We start from the raw sequence: 21,741 nt of genomic DNA, 5'->3' as shown, positions 1-21,741 counted from the left end.
CTGTAAATATCATTAATTCTCATCATTATAAATCCCATGTTAGATAATTCTTACATATGCAGTAGTAGCTAGCTAGATGTTATTAAATCATAAAAAACATGTCCCACGTGGAGAATTGATGTACATTAATTTGAAGATAGTCATCCAAACATAAGGCTATAAATACGGGTTGGCAATCTTTTCTCTTCATCTTAATTACTATCAAAGTACTTCGATCGAGTAATTACCCATTAATTTCATCTTTTCCATGGAAAACACAATGTCGGTTCATCCTGATCAGCAGCCAACATCAAAGAACTTGATCACCATTCTAAGCATTGATGGGGGCGGCATCAGGGGGATCATCCCTGCAACCATACTTGCTTTCCTTGAATCCCAACTTCAGGTATACATATGATTACTTTTTATTTACAAGAAGGTTTCAGGGTTTTAATTTACAAAAAGCCATACAACCATATACATGTGTGTGTATATATATATATATGTGTGTGTGTTTATATATATATATTATATAAAAGTTTATCATAATTATATCCAGTGCAGAAGAAGTTGTAATAGCGTCACCATGTCTATGCACTACTAACAAGTATGATATAACAATGGTGCAGGAGTTGGATGGTGAGGAAGTTAGACTTGTAGACTACTTCGATGTGATTGCAGGAACAAGCACAGGTGGTCTTGTTACCGCCATGCTAGCTGCTCCAAATGAAAAGAATCGACCTCTTTTTGATGCTAAGGATATCAAGCCCTTCTATCTTCAACACGGCCCTCAGATTTTCCCACAGGAGAGGTACTACTCTTCATACTTTAAACCCTCCCTCCATCGGCTAGCAAGCACAAATGCACGGATGAGCATAATGTATTGTTTTTATTTTTTATTTTTATTTTTATTACAGCGGCATATATGGAGCAATAAAAAAAACATTCAGATCCCTGATAGGACCCAAATATGACGGGAAATACCTTCACCAGATTCTAAGAGAGAAATTAGGGGGAACTCGACTGGATAGCACATTGACCAACGTTGTTATACCAACTTTTGATATCAAGCAACTACAACCAACCATTTTCTCATCGTCTGAGGTTTGATCTCTCTCTCTCTCTCTCTCTAGAAAATCTTTGTTTGTTAAACGTGAGAGCATTGTTTTTACATATTCTTCCTTTGTGCAGGCGAAAAAGAACTCCTGTTTGAATGCTCGACTGTCAGACATATGCATAGGCACTTCGGCAGCTCCAACCTACCTCCCTGCCCATCACTTCAAGCACCAAAATGATGTAGGACATGTTAGAGAATTCAATCTTATAGATGGTGGTGTTGTTGCAAATAATCCGGTACAATTTTATCTTTTTAGTGTGTTTTCCAAAAGTTTCAACATGAAAGTTCCAAAATATTAAGCTTATCTTTATCTGTTTCCCATGGTCCAGTCTCTAGTGGCCATAAACCAAGTGACTAAACAGATCAATGATGCAAATCCAAATTTCTTCCCAATCAAATCCACGGATTATGGTCGCTTTCTAGTAATCTCAATAGGCACAGGTACAGGAAAGATAGAAAAAAGATACAATGCAAAAATGGTAGCCAAGTGGGGAATTCTGAACTGGTTACTTCATGGTGGTTCAGTACCGTTGGTGGATGTGTTTACTCAATCAAGTGCAGATATGGTTGATTTGAACCTAGCTGTGGTGTTCCAAGCCCTTCATTCCGAAGAGAATTACCTCAGAATTCAAGTAAGAAACTCTTCTTTAGGTTTTTAATTCATCCAAGGATTATTGAGTCTTAAAATTTCCAAGTTGATAACTATTTTTATGAAATGCTGTGGTTAGGATGACACTCTGACTGGGACTGAAGCTTCAGTTGATGCGTCTACGAAAGAGAACTTGAACAAACTCGTAGAGATAGGGGAGAAGTTATTGAAGAAACCAGTATCAAGGGTGAATTTAGAGACGGGTTTATCAGAACCAGTTAAAAACTGTGGCACAAATGCGGAGGCTTTGAGAAAGTATGGAAAACCTTTCTTGCATATGCATTGTAGCATATCTTTAATCATATTTTGCTATCAAGCTAAGTGTGCATCATAAAACTGTTTTGCAGATTAGCAAAAAAACTTTCACAAGAAAGAAAGTGGAGAGAGGAAAAATCTACACTTGGAAAAGTTGCACATTGATGCGGATTCATTTTGCAGTTCAAATTAATCTTTTCGTCCTTCTAATAATTTGGTGTAATGTGTCCCATGAAAGGAAAGGAATTCATTGTTCAATGATTATTAATTTTGGAGTTACGATGAACAGAAGTTGTCATGATTAGTTTGAAAGTTAATTTGATGTAAAAGTTACAATGATCGTTATATGTGATTGAAAATGATGAATTGAAATGATGTTTTACAATCTAGCTAATTCGCTACATAATATTGAATAATTTGCAAGAATCACTTGATAAATTTATACGCGTGGTAGAATTCCAAGCATGTAATTTAATGAGGATATTTCGAATTTAAGCCTATAATTCTTAAAGGACAGCTTTGATCCTTTTGAAAAAGCCTCGATAATTTATTTTTGTGCCAAAAATCTAACAAACCGGAAAATATGATCCAAAGTCATGGCTTACTTAATAGTTACTGATTTGCCTTATTGTACACTTGGCCATGGGTACAATGAGGTCATGTGAGTCATACCTTGATAGTATGTATTAGTATGATCAAGTCTTGAACACTAATATAAAGAAGAAATTAATAAGCATATCAAGCTTCAAAAGGCAAACTTTGGTGTGGACTTCGCTATCTTAGTGTAATTCCTATCCGAAATGTAAAGCAGAGAGAGGGTAGACATAAATATAAAGTAGATTGCATAACATTTATATCTGTCCATGATATACATGTTTTGGATATAACTAAATACAAAATAAGTATCATGAAATCTACTTTATACTTAAAGTATTGCGAGTGGGTTGATCATATAGCCAGAGAGAGTTACATAAGTTAAATTCAATTTTCAAATCATTATTACATTATAGATATTATTTGTTCTATTTTTTATTAATTCTTTTTCTTGTTACTGAATGTAGTTTTTGTAATTCTTGTAGTAGAAAATGATTGAGTTGCAATTTGCTTCTAAAAAATCATCTCTTAGTGAAATTGACATATTTACCCAGGTTTTCGGGACTAAGTCTGGTTTGGTGAGAGGGCTAGACGTTCTTTCAAGTGTGTCAGTTCATCCTCATGACCTCAGGTTCATGAATTAGTAATCTTACCAAAGATTTGGATGATGCATGCCAAGAGATGGAGAAAATGAAGGTAAGACAACAAAAGTTGGAGGATCTCCTCTCTTCGGAGTTGGAGACGCATTTGTAGGAGCAGCAAATTGACTACAAAAAAAACAAGGATCGTCGACATTCGATAAGCACCGGCACCTATTCGGAAAAAACATCGCTAAATAATTCACGTCGGATTTTGACCGACGTAACCGTCCGTCTGTTGTGGGTGGTCGCTATTTTCTTAAAACACCGCTAGCTTTCCTAATTTAACAGTGTTTATTGAAACGCCGCCATTAATTCGTTGCCATCCCATTGCATACAATAATGGCGTTGTAATAAACGCCGTTGGTAGTATGTTGCTGGCACATCATATAAATTGACAGCATTTATTTAAATGTCACTAATACTACGTTGGCGACACATTGAATAAATTAACGTCATTTATCTAAACGCCGTTACTAATACAAATAGTGGCGTAACAATAAATGCCGCTAGTAGTATGCTACCAGCGTATCATATAAATTGGCGATATTTATTTAAACGCCACTAATTGTACGTTGGCGACACATTGAATAAATTAACAGCATTTAGCTAAACGCCACCACTAATTAAAATAGAGGTGTTAATATAAACTTCGTTGTTAGTACGTTGCCGGTGTATCAAATAAATTGGCGGAATTTAGTTAAACGCCACCAATAGTATGTTAGCGACACATTGAATAAATCAATGGCATTTATCTAAACGTTGCCACTAATTAAAATAACGGCGTTACTATAAACGCCGTTGCTATTACGTTGCCAACGCATTATATAAATTGGCGGGATTTATTTAAACATTACTAATAGTATGTTGGTGACACATTGAATATGGTAACGACATTTATCTAAATGCTGCCACTAATTAAACTAGCGGTGTTACCATAAACACCGCTGCTAATACATTACCGGCGCATCATATAAATTAGCAGCATTGATTTAAATGCCACTAATAGTATGTTGGCGACACATTGATCAAATTAATAGTGTTTATCCAAACGTTGCTATGAATAGATATTCCACAAGCGACTTCAGACCTTCAAAGCCCTTGTACGTCTCAAGGATCTTCTCCATAAATACTTGGTTGAAACCTTTCATATAGCCCATGGAAGTTTCGCTGAGTCTTCCTTCTTTTCCCTTAAACTCATGACTCATGTTCACCCCATGAAACCTTGTAAAAGGGTAGTAGACCTTCCAGAACTGCGTTTTTCAAATGGTCCCTGTAGTTATGACGTTTTCATTAAAAAATTATGCAAAAGAGAGAAGATGCATGATGTCAACAATCAAAACACAAGTAATCGGCTTTTGTTAACTTGTAATACCAGTTACTCATGATGACCTTGTCCTGCATAAAATCTAACACGGGAGCGCATGGGTTCGTAATTCTTGATCTTCAACTTCACATTGTGTTTGTCATTAGCTAATTTCCGACCATTTCTTTCATGGGTAGTTCTTCTTCACATTTATCCAATAGTTCTTTGAAATTGTTATGCAATCATTGAGCCTGGAAAAGATCAGAAAATTCATACTAACTTGAGAGAGAGAAACCATGAAGAGTTACTGCAGGACCAAGATCAATAGCTATATATACTAATAAAGATGAATCAAATCATAATTAAACTACAAAATATGCGTAACAAAGTAGACTTGAATTTAGGACTCACAACACTTCAAAAAAGTGGAAAATAGGAATCACAACATGGCTTCTTCATAGTCCCAGTACTGATAATTTTGATGAGCTTTACTGCCTCCCATGAGCCAAACTAGAAGAGAGCTTCAAAAGGCACAATCTGCAAATAAAATACCCGCAATTAAGTGCCAACATAAAGATCTCCATAGAAATAATTCCAACTAGTCGTCATGATTTTTTGCATCTCAAAACTAATTTACAAAGAAATCCTCATCCACCTCACCTGCTATTCTTCATTAATCACACATCATACATTCAGATTATATACATATGCCACTATTGCATCAGAGCTTTTGCAACACAAATTACAAAAAACCGCATTACAATCTCCAAGCCCAAAAAATAAATAACAATGGATTACAAATCTAATAAAATCTAATTTCATTAAGATCAACTTAATTAGTGACAGGTAATTGTACTCTAATAAAACAATGTTACTCTCCCCCTGCCAGCTCCCCAAAATTTATTATACTCGAGAGTCTCAAGCAGACTTGGACAACTCTACCACTGCCACCTCTGGTGCCACCTCGAAGACCTCCACCATCACAATCAACTTTCCTTTCCTACCATCCATTTCACCCTGCATTTTCATCCTGAATTCCTTCACCCACGTCACCCCGAAATTTACATGAACATGGACCTGGATTTCCTCTTGCTCTCAAACAAGCTTGACAAAGTCGAACCTAGAAGACGTCAACGAAACCACCCACAACAACCCCCCCCCCCCCCCCCCCCCCCCCCCCCCCCCCCCCCCCCCCCCCCAAAAAAAAAAAAAGCAGACTAGAAATATGCATTGAAGTGTAAAAACAAATATAGAGAGAGATGCTAGTCAAGATGGAATGCGTCATGTCACTGCAACAGAATCACGGTGGTTGGAAAAACAAGAAGAAATAAACTTTAATATATGTTTTAAAAATCTTCATCTGTTTTAATTTCCTAGCATAAGCCTCTACAACATTTTTCATATATTGTTTATTATTTATGCATGATACAATTTGGAAAATTAGTTTGATATTAATTTTATCTATTTCTTAATTTTGATTGAATTTTGGTTCAAATGTAAACCGCAAATGTTTGACGTGACCTTCACATTTGAAACAACTTTAGAACAGAAATCAGTTACAACTAGGGGTGTAACCGATCTAGCCCTGTCCTGTTTTGGACAAAATTTAGGACCGAACCAATATGTATTGGTTTTGTATTTTTTAAAACCGATTACACACCAATTACCCTTCTAAACCAATACTTCTAGTTTTACTAGTTTCCAGTCCAGTTTTACGATTATTTTGAAATGCAAGTTTGTCATTAAAAACCTATTTATAAAAAAAAAATGCTTTAAAAAAATTTGTGTGGAGCTTAATGCAGGCGACCTGTCCAACTACTATATTTTACTTCATTCAGTGTTAAAGACCAACTACAACCATTCTATTAACTATAAACATCCATCTGCTAGTGGGTTTATATATGCTGGAATATATATATATATATATATTAATATTCTAAGCTCCAATTAATTTCCTTACCTGATCCATATATACCATATACTAAAACAGTCCAACTAACTAATTAATGTTAGTGGTTAATATAACTATTCATCTATATGAAAGTCTACCATCTACATGCATATGTTAATTTCAAAGTAATTTCTTACGTGTTATTATTCCTTATTTTTATTTTTATTTATTTTTATTGAACCTTCACAGTTTAAAACAATATGAGATGTTGCAATATGCAGATGCAGATGATAAAATCATTTTGGAACATACAAGAGAATAATGGAATTTTTTACTTAGTAGATGATATGGAGATGCATAATCATAGATGATAAAATCAATTTAAAATAGATGATATTCAATGAAGCAAAGCCACTTGAAAGCTTTCATTAAACTCAGAATCTCAGATGCTTAATCAAACAAAACAAACAGAGCTTTAGGCTAATGTGAAAAAAAAAACTAAGAAGTCATCAACCCAAACATATCATTGCAGATTAAACAAACAGAGCTTCACTATTGAGTATTGACATTAGACAAATAAAAATCCTCAAGAAAAACTGCCATCGAAGCAGAGAGACGTGAGAGAGGGGTTGCCGATTGCGTGAGAGTTGGGAGGGCTGTATGAGAGGTGAGAGACAGAGAGGGCAGCATAGCATTGAGAGGGGCTGAGGGGTTGTGTGTGCGATAGGAACAACTCGAGAGGTGAGGCTGTGACTCGTGAAGGCAAAGATGCCGAGATGTCGTGAGAGGGTAGAGATGGAGGCTATGAAGCAGAGACTGAGAGGTAGAGTGAGAGAGTGAGGAAGAGAGAGGCGGATCTTATAGTCTTAGGGTTTGGGAGAGTAGAGGTGCAAGTTTGCAATGGCGCCATTTAGTAATAATATCAAAATTATTACTAATAGTCTAATTAGACTAAACTCTTATACTATAAGTCTATAACTATATTGGTAATTTAGTATACGTATAACTATAATCTATATTAGACTATTAGTATTATAATAAATATTAGTATTAATTATAGCTATATAATATATTAGACTATATAATAGTATTAATATTAGACTATTAATATGGTTATATATTAGTATTTTTTATAAAGGAAATAGACTTCATTTCATCCATGAAGGAAATCACAGCTGTGACTAGTCAATATAGAGAAAAACTCTGAATACAGGTCAAACTACACATCTGTTGTACGCCTCCCCGCACACAAATTTCTTTGCGACGGACATTATCTTAACTTCTAGAAAATCTCATAAGAGAGTATCACTCTCTGTAAAAAGCAGAGATAAAGAACCATCCCCCACCTCCACAAGAGGTGGGCTATCCAACCACCCCATCCTCCAAAAGAGGAGGAATATCCAACCACCCCATTCTCCAAAAGAGGAGGGGTATCCAAACCACCCCATCCTCCAAAAGAGGAGAGGTTTCCTTGCTATGGACATAAGTCCAATAACCTATTTCTTTTACTAATAAACAAAATTACCAACATTACAAAATTACAAAAACCCCATCCTCCAAAAGGAGGAGAAGGAAACAAACCACACCAGCTCCAAATAAAACAACACATGGACTGAAGAACAACACATGGGCCCAGCCTACACAAAAATCCAGCCTGTTTGCAAGTGGGAGGGCAGCCCTTAGGGTTTCATCTCTTACTTCAGCCACCACCCCCCCTTTTTCTTTTTCCTTTTTTTTTTCCTAACTCCTTCACCCGTGTTTATTTCCTCCTTCCTCTTCTGCATCTGCCGCCCACCTTTATAGTTGCACGAGCATTTGTCCTCCAGTGTCCCTCTTGTCCAGCTTCTCCCACCACCGTCCCTCTCGCCCTTCACCCATGAGCATGGCCACCTCCACATAGGTTTCGAGTTTCCCCTCCACCTTCGCACAAGCACTGGCCACCTCCAGCTTCTTCCACCGTAGCTCATCACCAACTCCTCAGGGATCGTGATCCTCAAACGAAAATCATGGGTTTTGAGTTTCCTCAATGAATCGCAAGCAAAGGTTGTGGGTTTGCTACAGTTGTGTGTTGAGACTAGAAGGAAAACAGAGAGGAAGAAATTGTTGAGACTGGGAGCACCCAGATAGTGTTCCTCCTTTATTAGACCTGAAAAAAAAGTACACAAACACAAACAAAACAAAACATAGACTGAAAATAAGGGCAAGAAGGAAGTGAGGGGGGAGGAGCCAAAGCTCCCACTCCCTCAAGCTAGTTTCGGAGTAAGGAAGGTTTCGGAGAGAAGTTTGAGCTTCTCTCTCTAAAAGTTAGGAAGGGGATAGATTAGTTATATATTAGTATTAGTTATAGTGATTTAGTATAACTATATTAATATAAGTATAACTATAGTCTATATTAGATTATTAGTATTAGAATAACAATATATTAGTCTTAGTTATAGTAATTTAGTATAACTATATTAGTATAAGTTATAACTATAGTCTATATCAGACTGTTATTTTATTTTATTTTTTATGGAAAATAGACTTTATTTTATTAATGAACGAAGTTACAGCTGTGGTTGGTCAATATTGAAAAAACTCAGATTACAAGCCAAACTACATATTAGTTGGAGGCTTCCCCGCACACACATATATGGCGACGAGCATTGTCTACACATATATAATTTCCTTCTTCTTCCTCCTGTTATCCTTCTCGCTGCCCATGACCCTCGCCGCTACCATCCCTCGCGGGCCGAGCACCAGCTAGTACGAGCCCTAGTAAGTCTCCCACCTCCTCACAGGCACTTGTGGGTCTCCCTTCCACCGACCAAAACTGTAAGATCCAGCCCACTGTCAGGCCCAGGCCTGTGGAAGCGTCTTCAGATTCACGTCACAAGGTTTCACGTCCACCTTCCATTTTCATGCATGCTCGTTCACCCATTTTCCTCTAGGTTTTAACTCCTTACTTTTTATAGCTTATAGATATTTGTGTTAAGCATCCTTGACCTAAATTCATTGCCGCTGCCCTCTCTTCACGCTTCAACCATCCAAACACTTCTGAACATCCACTCCCCTCTATGAACCTTAGTCCAGAACCTCACCACCACGCAACCAGCCACCGTGTCTCCCTAAAACACCAAACCGAAGGCTCTGTTTGCACCTAGTAAACCGCCACCCCAAACCATTCGGTCATTACTCTCCACTATGAAACTCAGTTCAAACCTCACCACCATGCCTAGCCACATGGAGCTGCCACCCAACGCCCGTAGCCTCTGTTGCAAGCCCCGAAATACTCTGTTTTAGTTGTCTAAAACAGAGCAGCATCCAAGCCACTGCAGTCACCCTCCATCGAGAGCTCCACTGCACTGTGCCCCCACAGAAACTGCCAGTGAGGACTTCCCATCACCCCAGTCAGCCGCACGCCGCCTCAGTCCCCCGGTAAGCTCACACCATTTCTAGTTGGTTGGTTTTCTCTCTTGGTCTTTCCCTCATTCTCTCACCTTGTGCCTCTCTCACTCGTCACTCTCTCTCTCTCGCAACCAATGACCAAGCGCCACCCCCATCCGTCGTAGCCAACCGCCAGCTCCACGCCGTCGTGCTCCCATCTCTCCGTAAGTGCTGCAGCTGCACTACTGTTGAGTTTTTTTGGTGTATACATATATATATGTAACTTACGTTAATCAAATAGTAGGAAGTATTATTACCCTTTTACCCGTTATAGTATTTCCTTCCAGATTTATTGTTTCGGGTGTGTAGTTTAATGAGTTTATATTATGTACTTTGGGTTTGAAATCATGAGTATATTACGTGGGTTGTAGAGTATGTTTTTATTTGGACGTAGACGTGTGGATTTATATTGTTAAGTTGGTTTTTGTAAGAGGCTGATATTTTAATGGATTATTTATTTTGTAAATACTGATGAATTTTTGAAGTGAGCGGTAAGTGCAAAATCTTATTTTGAATCCTTTTAAAAGAATATTTTTTATTTAAATACAAGTATGATTTTCTACTTATTGTGATTTCGTTATAGTTATATTATTTAGTATTATAGATTATAGTAAGATCTCTATCATAAATAAGTTAGAATTAAATGTTTTAGTCGAAGTTATTAAGTTGGATATTGATGAGTTTAGAAAGTGATGTTGGTATTTTAGGAATAATGAGAATTTTGGGTTCGAGAGAAATAAAAGTGGATTATCTTAGAAGTTTTAGGCTTGAATATCAAAATACGAGATTGATTGGAAATTTATGAAAATTTATGTGATTATCTTATAGGTGACGATTAATCTTGTTCGGCATTGTTGAGGAAATTTTCGAAAAGTTAAGAAGTCCAGATAAGCGGGGTTCCTATGCTAGAGTTACATAAAAAGAAATGAACTGATGTTGGTTTGTAAAACAATGTGCATGTTGTTTTAAAAGAAAAAGTGAAAAACAACCTCAGTATATGTTTTGCATTCACTCATGAGATACGTATGAAAGAGAAAAGAAATGTTTTTGACATAAAATGTGTAGACATGAGCAATATCTGACATGTTTCTGAAATGTGCAAAAGAGCGAATACGATATCTGTGAATTTTTGTACATATGATATGAAAATGTTTTGGGTTTGTGTATAATCCAATGGAATGGCTCATGTTTACGTACTAGTATATGTTCTCTGCTTACTGAGTTGTGGATAACTCACCCACTCATCTTCTTATATTTTCAAATGACATTGATTACCCAGCTGAGAGTCAGTATTAGAAATTAGAGCTTATCTAGATATGGATAGAAAGTCGAGTTCCATTATTAGTAGAAGGGTATAACTTGAGTAATTGAAGTACTTTGTGTTGTTTGGACCCATTGAGATTTAAAGATGTATCGTTCTGTTTTCATTGAGATTATTGGAAAATTGTGGACCCCTTTGGTTTATGTTATTTATGTAATGATGACTTATAGAGTTTGTATTGTGGTTAATTGGATAATATGAGATTGTGTGCTATTTATGAAATCCTTGGGGTTTTAGGTGCTTGGAGAGACAGGTAGTAATTCTTCGATCCTTCCGAGTACAGGGCGTTACAAAAACACCACCGCATTAGCACTGCATGAGCACCTCGTGCCCACCACGCCGCCTCCATTCATCCCTCGTGCCCACCCCACTACCACCGTACAAGCATCGCCACTGCTACTTGCACTGGCTGCCAGATCTGCTCATGCTGAGCCCCTCCACCATCTCTAAAACGAAACACGTCCATCAGACCCACGAGCACCATCCGTTACAACTCCGTCGTCCACTATGAAGCAGCGTTTGTGGCGCCCCCGACCCCCACGTACGGAAACTCATGAATCGAGACGTCCGGATGATGACATTATGGTCATGCATTCCAACGATAAGTGACAAGTGTGTGTACATACAACAGTATACAACAAAATAAAGCAGCAAATAATTTAAATAAGTTGACTAAGTACCATAATTGTTTAATACAAATTCACTTAAACCAAAGTGTTTTAAAAAGCAAAACAATTATCCCATAAAACATTATAATACCAAAATACATAATTCAACAAGTGGAAAACGAATTCCAAACACGAGCGAGTGATCCCAAATCACTCATCTGGCGGAGCCAAACCCTTAGGCTCAACATCAGTATCTATAACAAAATCTGCGAAACCATAAAATGGTACCGCAGGGTAAGGAATACCACATGAGATGTGAATCTCAGTAAGAAACAATCCAAAAACATATTTTCTCCCAAAAATGATTATTTTCCAACACATGCTAAAATCTCGTTTTGGCCCAAAACATTTCATTAAAAAATTTCTGACCATTTTTTCAAAAAATGGCCTAAAACAATAATCCACTATTTTCTCAGAAAATGGTTCACATAAAATCCTTTTATCTAAAACTCGCAATTTTCCCAGAAAACGGCCCACGTATAAATCCACAATTTTCCCAGAAAATGGTTCGCATATGCATTTATAAAAAATCGCCATTTTTCCAAAAAATGGCTCAAATATCTAATTTAATCGTATGCATCATGATCTCCCGTAGGGACTATCTGCACACCCTGACTCCCTTTGTCACATCACGGATAACAACCGTACAAGTGATTTCATAATGAGCGATGCCCAATTTCGCGCCCAGCGCGTTCGTGGCCAAGCATCCTCCAACCCTCGCCCTCAAGAGGGGCCACAGAGTTGGCACGAGAGCATTACCATCTCATCCGATCCCGTTATCGCCTAGCGACAACCTAGGAACGTCACTTAGTATATTCTGCTCCCGATGGACCAGAGGAGCTCCACCGAGATAATATCTCATATCAGTTTGGTTTTGTGATAAGCACACACCCAAAAATCATTTCTCACATGAAAACTCAGTTTTCAAATATACACATGAACATGCATGCAATTATGCGAAAACTCAGTTTTTATTTACAAACGTGAACATGCCTGCAATTATGCAATGTACATGACACGACACAAATGTTCATAGCCAACAAATCCCAACATAAACCAATCACACAACAACTCCATCCTCCAACCCAACCAACCCTCTCACTCCTCGGACTCAGTCTGGCACAACCAACTAATTCACAATAAATATTAGTTAACGCAAATATATAATTAAATCTCAAGAGTTCTTTGGAGATATACTTACATCGTTATAATATAATTTTCGAAGGATCAAAGAGGTGCTAGAAGTGGTGGCACAGCAATGCAACAATGCAAAATGGACAAGGGCCGTGGGTCTCAAAAATCTAACTTTTGAACAGAGACAAACGAAGACTTGGAATGGCTAGGGAAGGGCTTAGAGGTGTTGGTGAAGTTATTGGTGGTGGTGATTGGCGGTGGGTGGCGGCGTGGGTGGTGGTTGAAAGCCAAAAAGCACAAATTAAAAAATGCATTGGATAGGCTTCACCAGTGGCGGATCAGAGCTGAGGAATGGTGGTTTGGGTGGCTGGAGGGCTTGAGGGCTGATGGTGGTGTGGTGAGAAGATGGTGGCCAATGGAGGCGCGATGGCAACTCTGGAAAGAAAAAGGGTTGCGGCTTGGATTCTCTCGTGGCGGTTAACAGTGGCACGAGAGGGGCTGAGATTGGAAGGGGATGGTTGTGGGCCGGAGGGGTAGTGGAGGCCACGGACAGCGCAAGGCAGCACACTGGGAGGATGAAGAAATGGACAGGGAGAAGGGAGGGAGTTGTCGCGTGAGGGAGGAGACAGAAGCAGAGGAAAGGATAAAACGGGAAATGAAGGAAAAAGAAAAAGTGGAGAAAGAAAAAAGGGAAAAAGAAAAAGTGAGGGAAATAAATGAGGTCCAATCCTCACAACTTAGGTCACAAAATTGATCCAATGAAAAGAATTTCAAAACAGTAAGTTGAATAAAATAATTTAAACGCAGTGACTAGCTAAAAATAAAATAATAATAAAAATCCAACAACACAATAATTTTAAAGCCCACAAACAAACTAGTTTAAATTAAAGAAAAATTTAAATGCAAAACAATAATTAATATTAAAGCATATCAAAATAAATTTCACAACTTAAATATCATAAAAATAAACCAACGAGAATTCCGATAAATTTAAAACAAGAGAACCAGTATTTAAATTAATTAAAATACTCATTCATTTAAAATGCACTAAAATACAGGGTATCACATCCTCTCCCTTAAATAAAATTGCGTCTTCGAAATTGTTAAGGTCAAACATTAAAGCTAAGACAGGGATACAATTGATTAAGAGCAGACTTAAAAAACATACCGCCAGGGTCAACCAAACAAAGACGGATATTGCTCCCTCATGTCGGCCTCTCTCTCCCAAGCGAAATCTTGAGCCAATGGATCACTCCATGACACTTTCACCGAAGGTATCATCTTGGACCTTAACATTTGCTCTTTCTAATCCACAATTTGCATCGGGGCAACATCATAAGTAAGGTCAGGCTGAAGTTGAATGCGTTCTGGGTCAACAAAACGAGATTCTTATTGTTCAAAACATTTCTTCAATGACGACACATGGAACATATCGTGAACTTCCCCAAAATAATCCAGCAATGCAACTCTATAAGCAACAAGCCCAACCTTCTCCATAATCTGAAAATGGCCAACATACCTCGGATTAAACTTTCCTTTCTGACCAAAGCCCTTATCGCCTTTCATAGGAGAGACTTTGAGGTAAACCCAATCACCTTCCTTAAAAGATAAGTTTCTTCTCCTTGTATCTGCATAACTCTTCTGACGACTTTGCGCTTGCGCCATTTTAGTCCTTATAACCCAAACTTGATATTTCATTTCTTAAATTAACTCGGGCCCAATTAATTTACTCTCGCCAACTTCATCCCAACACAAAGGCGATCTGCACTTCCTTCCATACAAAACTTCATGCGGGGCCATCTAAATTGAGGCATGAAAACTGTTATTATAAGCAAACTTTATTAGCGGCAGATGATTTTCCCAACTCCCCTAAAATTCCATGACACAAGTGCACAACATATCCTTAAGAGTCTGAATAGTGCCCTCTGATTGACCGTCAGTTTGAGGGTGATATGTAGTACTAAACTTCAACTTAGTGCCTAAAGCTTCCTACAAACTCTTCAAAAAATGGGACGTGAACCGCGGGTCCCGGTCCGACACAATACTCTTTGGTACTCCGTGCAAACGCACTATCTCTTTGACATACAACTGAGTCAGCTTTCTCAAAAAGTCGGTATTATTGATAGGCAAGAAATAGGCACTCTTGGTCAACCGATCAACAATCACCCAAACCAAGTTCATTCTACTAGGAGTCCTCGGAAAACCCACTACAAAATCCATAGAAATGTCATCCCATTTCCACTCAGGAATAGGGAAAGGCTGAAGTTTACCGGCAGGTCTCTGATGCTCAGCCTTAACTTGACGGCACGTGTCATATTTCTCAATAAACATGGCGATATCCATCTTCATCCCTTCCCACCAGAAATTTCTTTTTAAATCTCGGTACATCTTTGTGCTTCGGGAATGAACTAAATAAAAAGCCACATGAGCTTTTGCTAAAATTCGCTCTTTAAATTATGAATCTCGGGGAATCACCTTATGATCCCGAAACCGAAGAATATCATCTTTATCCAAACTATAGTGCAAGGGTCCTCTAGACTTCCTGACTCTTTTGATGTCTAACAACTTTGGATCCCTTCTCTGGAGAGCCTTCAATTCTTCAAAATCAACTACTCGGACATCCAAAACTGAAGATAACAATTCTTCTTGCTATGAACTCTCAATAAGAATTCTTCTCATCCCATAAAAGAGAGAGTCCAAACCTGATGACTCTGCCTCATTCGCCAGTTGAGACTTCCAACTCAATGCATCAATGACTAGATTCGTCTTTCCCAGATGATACTTGATCTCACATTGCTAGTCACTAATCAACTCTAACCATCGCCTTTATCTCATGTTGAGATTCTTCTGAGAAAACATATGCTTTAAGCTCTTATGGTCAGTGTAAACTTCACAGACTTCTCCATACAAATAATGTCGCCAAATCTTAAGTGCAAAAACTACACCTGCAAATTCCAAATCAAGAGTGGGATAATTCCTCTCAGAAATTTTCAACTGATGAGATGCATAAGCAATAACTCGTCCTTCCTGTATAAGAACACATCCTAATCCAAACTTGGATGCATCACTAAAAACCACAAACGGCTTGTGCGGCTCAAGAAGTGCCAAAACAGGTGATGTTGCTAGTCCCTTCTACAACTCTTGGAAACTTCTCTCGCATCTATCTAACCAAACAAACTCAGTATTCTTCCTAGTCAAAGCAGTGAGAGGTCCGGATAATCAAGAAAATCTTTCAATAAATCTTCGAGAATACCCGGAAGTCCCAAGAAACTATGGATCTCACGCACTGTTGAAGGATGAGGCCACTTCAAAACAGCTTTCACCTTGCTAGGATCTACGACCACTCCATCTTGGGAAATCACGTGTCCAAGAAACTTGACTTCTTCCAACCAAAATTCACATTTACTTAGCTTTGCATAACTGATGTTCTCTTAACTTCCCAAGCACCAAACGAAGGTGATAAGCATGCTCTTCCAAATCCCGAGAATAAATCAAAATGTCATTGAGGAACACCACTACAAATGAATCGAAACAAGGCCGAAATACCCGATTCATCAAATCCATAAAGGCGGCAGGGGCATTAGCTAACCCAAAAGACATCACTTTAAACTCATAATTCCCATACCTCGTCCTAAAAGCAGTTTTGGGTACATCTTTATCTCTTATCCTCAACTGGTTGTACTCCGATCTCAAGTCAATCTTTGAGAAAAAAGCTAGCTCCTTGAACCTGGTCCAACAAATCATCGATCTGAGGAAGAGGGTACTTATTCTTGATAGTCACTTTATTAAGTTTTCGGTAGTCAATACACATCTTGAGAGTACCATCCTTCTTCTTAACAAATAAAATAGGGGCTCCCCAAGGCGAAGTACTAGGATGAATAAATCCCTTATCAACCAATTCTTGCAACTGAGTTTTCAACTCTTTCAACTCAGCCGGTGCCATACTGTAGGGAGCCTTGTGCACAGGTGCTGCTCCAGGTTCCAAATCAATAACAAATTCCAACTCACAAATTGGAGGGAACCCGAGCAACTCATCCACGAACACGTCAGGAAATTCTTCCATAATTGGGATATCCACTAAAGACTTCTTCCTAGATGGCGTAGACACCACTTGAACAAAAAATACATCCGCTCCACAAGCTATAACTGTTGGTCTCACTTTCAACTTGCTTCCCACAAATTCTAAGTAGTCTCATTTCGAGAGTTGAAAACCAATTACCTAACTTCTACAATTAATGCTTGCAGAATACCGATACAACCAATCCATTCCAAGAACAATGTCAAACCCAAGCAACTTGAACACAATCAAATCTGCCTTAAGTGTCCTCCCACCAAAATTCAAAGGACAGCCTAAAGCGACTTTAGAGCACCACACAATCTCAGCATTAGGGAGAGTCACTACCAAAGATTGTGATAAAGGCTCTGTTTCTAGATTGCACATCCGTGTAAAAGTGGTAGACACAAAATACTGAGACGCCGCAGAGCCAAATAAAGTGCAGGCATAAAAATCATATAAACGAACTCTATCTGAGTCAAACACATACACCAATGAAATTCAAAAATCAACCCACACTAAACATCAAATCCAAAGATTAAACTAGACGCATACCAATAATCACCCCAGCATCCTGAGTCTCTGGAGTCTTGTAATCAACATCACCGGGAGTTACAACATAAACCCGAGCTTGTACCACTTGCCTCTGGTTATTCCTACCACCATGTCGACCTCCCTGAGCTTGGTTAGGACACTCGTGAGCAAAGTGCCTCGACTGGCCACATCTGAAACACTAGATCCCACTCTGACCACACTCGCCTTTATGGGCTATGTTACACCTACTACAGACTGGAGTTCGGCCTCCTACACGTACACCAGAGGCTGCCTGCGATCGAGCCCCAGTCCTCTACACAAACATCTGTGGCGACTCGGAACTACTCCCTTCATAGCAAAACTCTGCCTCTTCTGACTCGGAGGGGAGCCTACTGCAAAATTATTCTCACACTCCTCAATGGTGGCCATATCAACCAACCTCTGAAAATTTGAAATCTGGTGACAAGCTACTTGTCTGCGTACCTCGTGTCACAAACCCTCCTCGAAACACTCGGCTCGCATCTCTTTAGTGGCAAATCGCTCGAGCTCCATAAATTTTCGAGCATACTGCTCAACTGACATATTTCCTTAGACCAAGTTACTAAATTCCCAAGCCTTTTGTAGCCTCACAGAAACGGGAAAGAAACAGTCGTCGAACTCTTTCTTGAAGCGCTGCTAAGACAGAGATGTAAAAGATCCCTACTCCATCTCTAGGAGTTCCCGCTTAGTCTTCCATCAATTTGCCGCTTCACCTTGTAGCAAATAACTCCCATACAACACCTTGTGGGTCTCCGTGCAACCATAGACTTTGAATGTCTTTTCGAGGTCTTCGATCCACCTCTTAGCTCGAAGTGGATCCTCTTCACCAGTAAAGGCAGGGGTCCTATGCACTAGGAAGTGCTCATAGGTGCATTCGGCTTGAACCGCTCTATTCAAATCTCCTTGTGGCAGCCAGAAATTCTGCTAAAGGAACTCCATCATTCTATTTAATTCCCTGGCCATGGCATAGTTCTCATCGCCTCGAGCAACTCATCCTTAGACTCATGGTCGGCCTTCTCGGTTTTACCAACTTCCTGTCATAGCGTAACCTTTAACCCCACTTAAAACTCCGGACAAAATCGAACAAACCAAAAGCAATGCCACAAACAAAATAAGGTAAAATAAAATAAAATAAAAGAATACAACATAAAATAAAATAAAATAGAATAAAACCCATAAATATAACAAACTTTAAAATAAATAATTTCAATTTATAGCTTTAAAAATTTCTGGTACCTCACCTACGGGACATTTAGTTTTACCCAGAGCTGAATTGCTTTGATACCAGCTGTGGCGCCCCCGACCACCATGTACAAAAACTCAAAAATCGAGACGCCCGGATGATGACAACACGGTCACGCATCCCAATGATAAGTGTCAAGTATGTGTACATGCAGCAGTGTACAACAAAACAAAGTAACAGATAATTTCAATAAGTCGACTAATACCATAATTGTTTAATACAAATTCACTTAAACCAAAGTGTTTCAAAAAGCAAAACAATTATCCCATAAAACATTATAATACCAAAATACATAATTCAACAAGCAGGAAACAAATCCCAAACACAGGCGAGTGATCCCAAATCACTCCTTCGGCGGAGACAAATCCTCAGGCTCAACATCTGCATCTGCAACAAAATCTGCAATATCATAAAATGGTTCCGTAGGGTAAGGAATACCACATGAGATGTGAATCTCAGTAAGTAACAATGCAAACAATCCACGAGATAAAAATATATTGATGCAACCAACAATTATGCATGCATATGATGAAATATGCATGAGATCCAAAAATATCTTTTCCCCCGAAAATTATTATTTTCCAATGCATACCAAAATCCCATTTTGGCCCAAAACATTCCATTAAAACATTTCCCAACACTTTTTTCGAAAATGGCCCAAAACAATAATCCATCATTTTCTGAGAAAATGATTCATATAAAATCCTTTTATCAAAACCTCGTCATTTTCCCATAAAATATCCCACGTAGAAATCCACAATTTTCCCAGAAAATGGTCAACATATCCATCTATAAAAAACCGCTATTTTCTCATAAAATGACCCAAATATCTAATTTAACCGTATGCACCATGATCTCCCTTAGGGACCATCCTCATACCCTGGCTCCCTTCGTCACACCACGGGTAATGACTGTGTGAGTGACTTTGTAATGAGCGATACCCAGTTCTGTGCCCAACGCGTTCATGGCCAAGCATCTCTAACCCCCACCAGCAAGATGGGCTACCGACTCGGCACGAGAGCGTTGCCATCCCGTCTGATCTCGTTATTGCCCAGCAACAATCCAGGAGATGTCACTCAGTATATTTCACTCCCGAGTGACCAGAGGAGCTCCACCGAGATAATAACCTATCTCAGCTTGGGGTCATGATACACACGCACACAAAAACTATTTCTCACATGAAAATCCAGTTTTCAAATACAAACATGAACATGCGTACAATTATGCAATGTACATGACATGACACAAATGTTCACAGCCAACAAATCCCAGCATAAACCAATCACACAACAACTCCATCCTCCAATCCAATCGACCCCCTTACTCCTCAGACTCAGTTCGGCACAACCAATCAATTCACAATAAATATGAGTTTATGCAAAAATATAAATAAATCTCAAGAGTTCTTTAGAAATATACTTACAGAGCTATAATATAATTTTCAGAGGATCAAGGAGATGCTAGAAGTGGCGGCACAACAATGCAACAATGCAAAATGGACAAGGGTCGTGGGTTTCAAAAACCTAACTTTTGAACAGAGACAAATGAAGATGACTTGGGATGGCTAGGGAAGGGCTTAGAGGTGTTGGTGAAGCTATTGGTGGTAATGGTTGCCCGTGGGCGATGGCATGGGCGTCGGTTGAAAGCCAAAAAGCACAAATCACAAGATGCAATGGATGGGCTTCACCGGTGGGAGATTGGAGCTGAGAAATGGTAGTTTGGGTGGCTAAAGAGCCAATGGTGGTGCAGTGAAAAGATAGTGGCCAATGGCGGCGCGACGGCAGGGCTGGAACAAAAAAAGGTCACAGCGTGGATTCCCTCGTGGCAGTTAACGACGGCACGAGAGGGGCTGAGATTGGAAGGGTATGTTCACCGGCCGGAGGGGAAGAAAATGGGCGGGGCGGTGGAGGCCATGGACAGGGAGAGGGGAAAGAAACAGAGGAAAGGAGATAAAGGGAAATGAAGGAGAAAAAAAAAAGTGAGAGAATGAAATGGGGTCCAATTCTCACAACTTGGGTCACAAAATTGATCCAACGAAAATAATTTCAAAAGAGTAAGTTGAATAAAATAATTTAAATGCAATGACTAGCTAAAAATAAAATAATAATAAAAATCCAATAGCACAATAATTTTAAAGCCCACAAACAAACTAATTTAAATTAAAGAGCAATTTAAATGCAAAACAATAATTAATATTAAAGCATATCAAAATAGATTTCACAACTTAAAAATCATAAAAGTAAACCAACAAGAATTTCGATAAATTTAAAACAAGTGAACCAGTATTCAAATTAATTAAAATACTCCTTCAATTAAAATACACTAAAATACGTGGTATCACAACATCCGGACCCATGAGCAACATCCTCTCTCCCAGCACCGTCACCTACACACCCAGCATCCCAATCCTTATAGATCTGTGGGTTGTGGGTTGGACGGGGGTTTTGTGTAGCAAGAGTTTTGAGAATTTCCTCTGAGACCAAGGAGAAAAAGAGACAAAAAGTGTAGAGACTTGATCACTAGAGAGTGTTACTCCCTTATTTGATCTAAAAAAGACACATAAAAAAAAAACACAAACACATACTTAAAACTAAGGCCAGGAAAGGATAGCTAGTATCGAAGAGAGGAAGTTTTTAGAGACAAGCAATAGGTTCTCTCTTTAAGAAAAAGGGATGAGAACTAATTAGTATACGAGTGACTATTATTATTAGAATAACTATATATTAGTAATTGTTATAGCTATATAATATATTAGACTATATAATAGTTAGACTATATAATAGTATTAATATTAGACTATTAGTATAGCTATATATTAGTATTAGTTATAGTTATAGTGATTTAATATAGCTATATTAGTATAACTATAACTATAGTCTATATTAGACTATTA

General features: G+C 38.5%; 1 protein-coding gene across 1 annotated transcript; it reads left to right on the top strand.

The window, feature by feature from the left end:
• The first annotated feature begins 208 nt into the window (after positions 1 to 208).
• Positions 209 to 2,165, top strand: LOC121243015 (patatin-like protein 2). The gene is made up of 7 exons (XM_041141062.1): positions 209 to 385; positions 609 to 790; positions 897 to 1,083; positions 1,171 to 1,332; positions 1,426 to 1,728; positions 1,825 to 2,000; positions 2,093 to 2,165. The coding sequence occupies exons 1-7, from the start codon at positions 248 to 250 to the stop codon at positions 2,163 to 2,165; spliced, it is 1,221 nt and encodes a 406-aa protein (XP_040996996.1). The 5' UTR covers positions 209 to 247.
• The last annotated feature ends 19,576 nt before the right edge of the window (positions 2,166 to 21,741 follow it).

This window comes from Juglans microcarpa x Juglans regia, chromosome 8D (assembly GCF_004785595.1).
Source record: "Juglans microcarpa x Juglans regia isolate MS1-56 chromosome 8D, Jm3101_v1.0, whole genome shotgun sequence".
Taxonomy (NCBI): domain Eukaryota; kingdom Viridiplantae; phylum Streptophyta; class Magnoliopsida; order Fagales; family Juglandaceae; genus Juglans; species Juglans microcarpa x Juglans regia.
The sequence above is the reverse complement of the archived record's forward strand: the minus strand, read 5'-3'. Positions and strand labels throughout refer to the sequence as shown.

Bases quoted from the DNA above. Each gene is read 5' to 3' on its own strand.
- LOC121243015 (XM_041141062.1), top strand. From the start codon at position 248: ATGGAAAACACAATGTCGGTTCATCCTGATCAGCAGCCAACATCAAAG. The intron at 1,729-1,824 runs GTAAGAAACTCT...TGCTGTGGTTAG, and splicing joins AGAATTACCTCAGAATTCAA to GATGACACTCTGACTGGGAC. The intron at 2,001-2,092 runs GTATGGAAAACC...ACTGTTTTGCAG, and splicing joins AATGCGGAGGCTTTGAGAAA to ATTAGCAAAAAAACTTTCAC.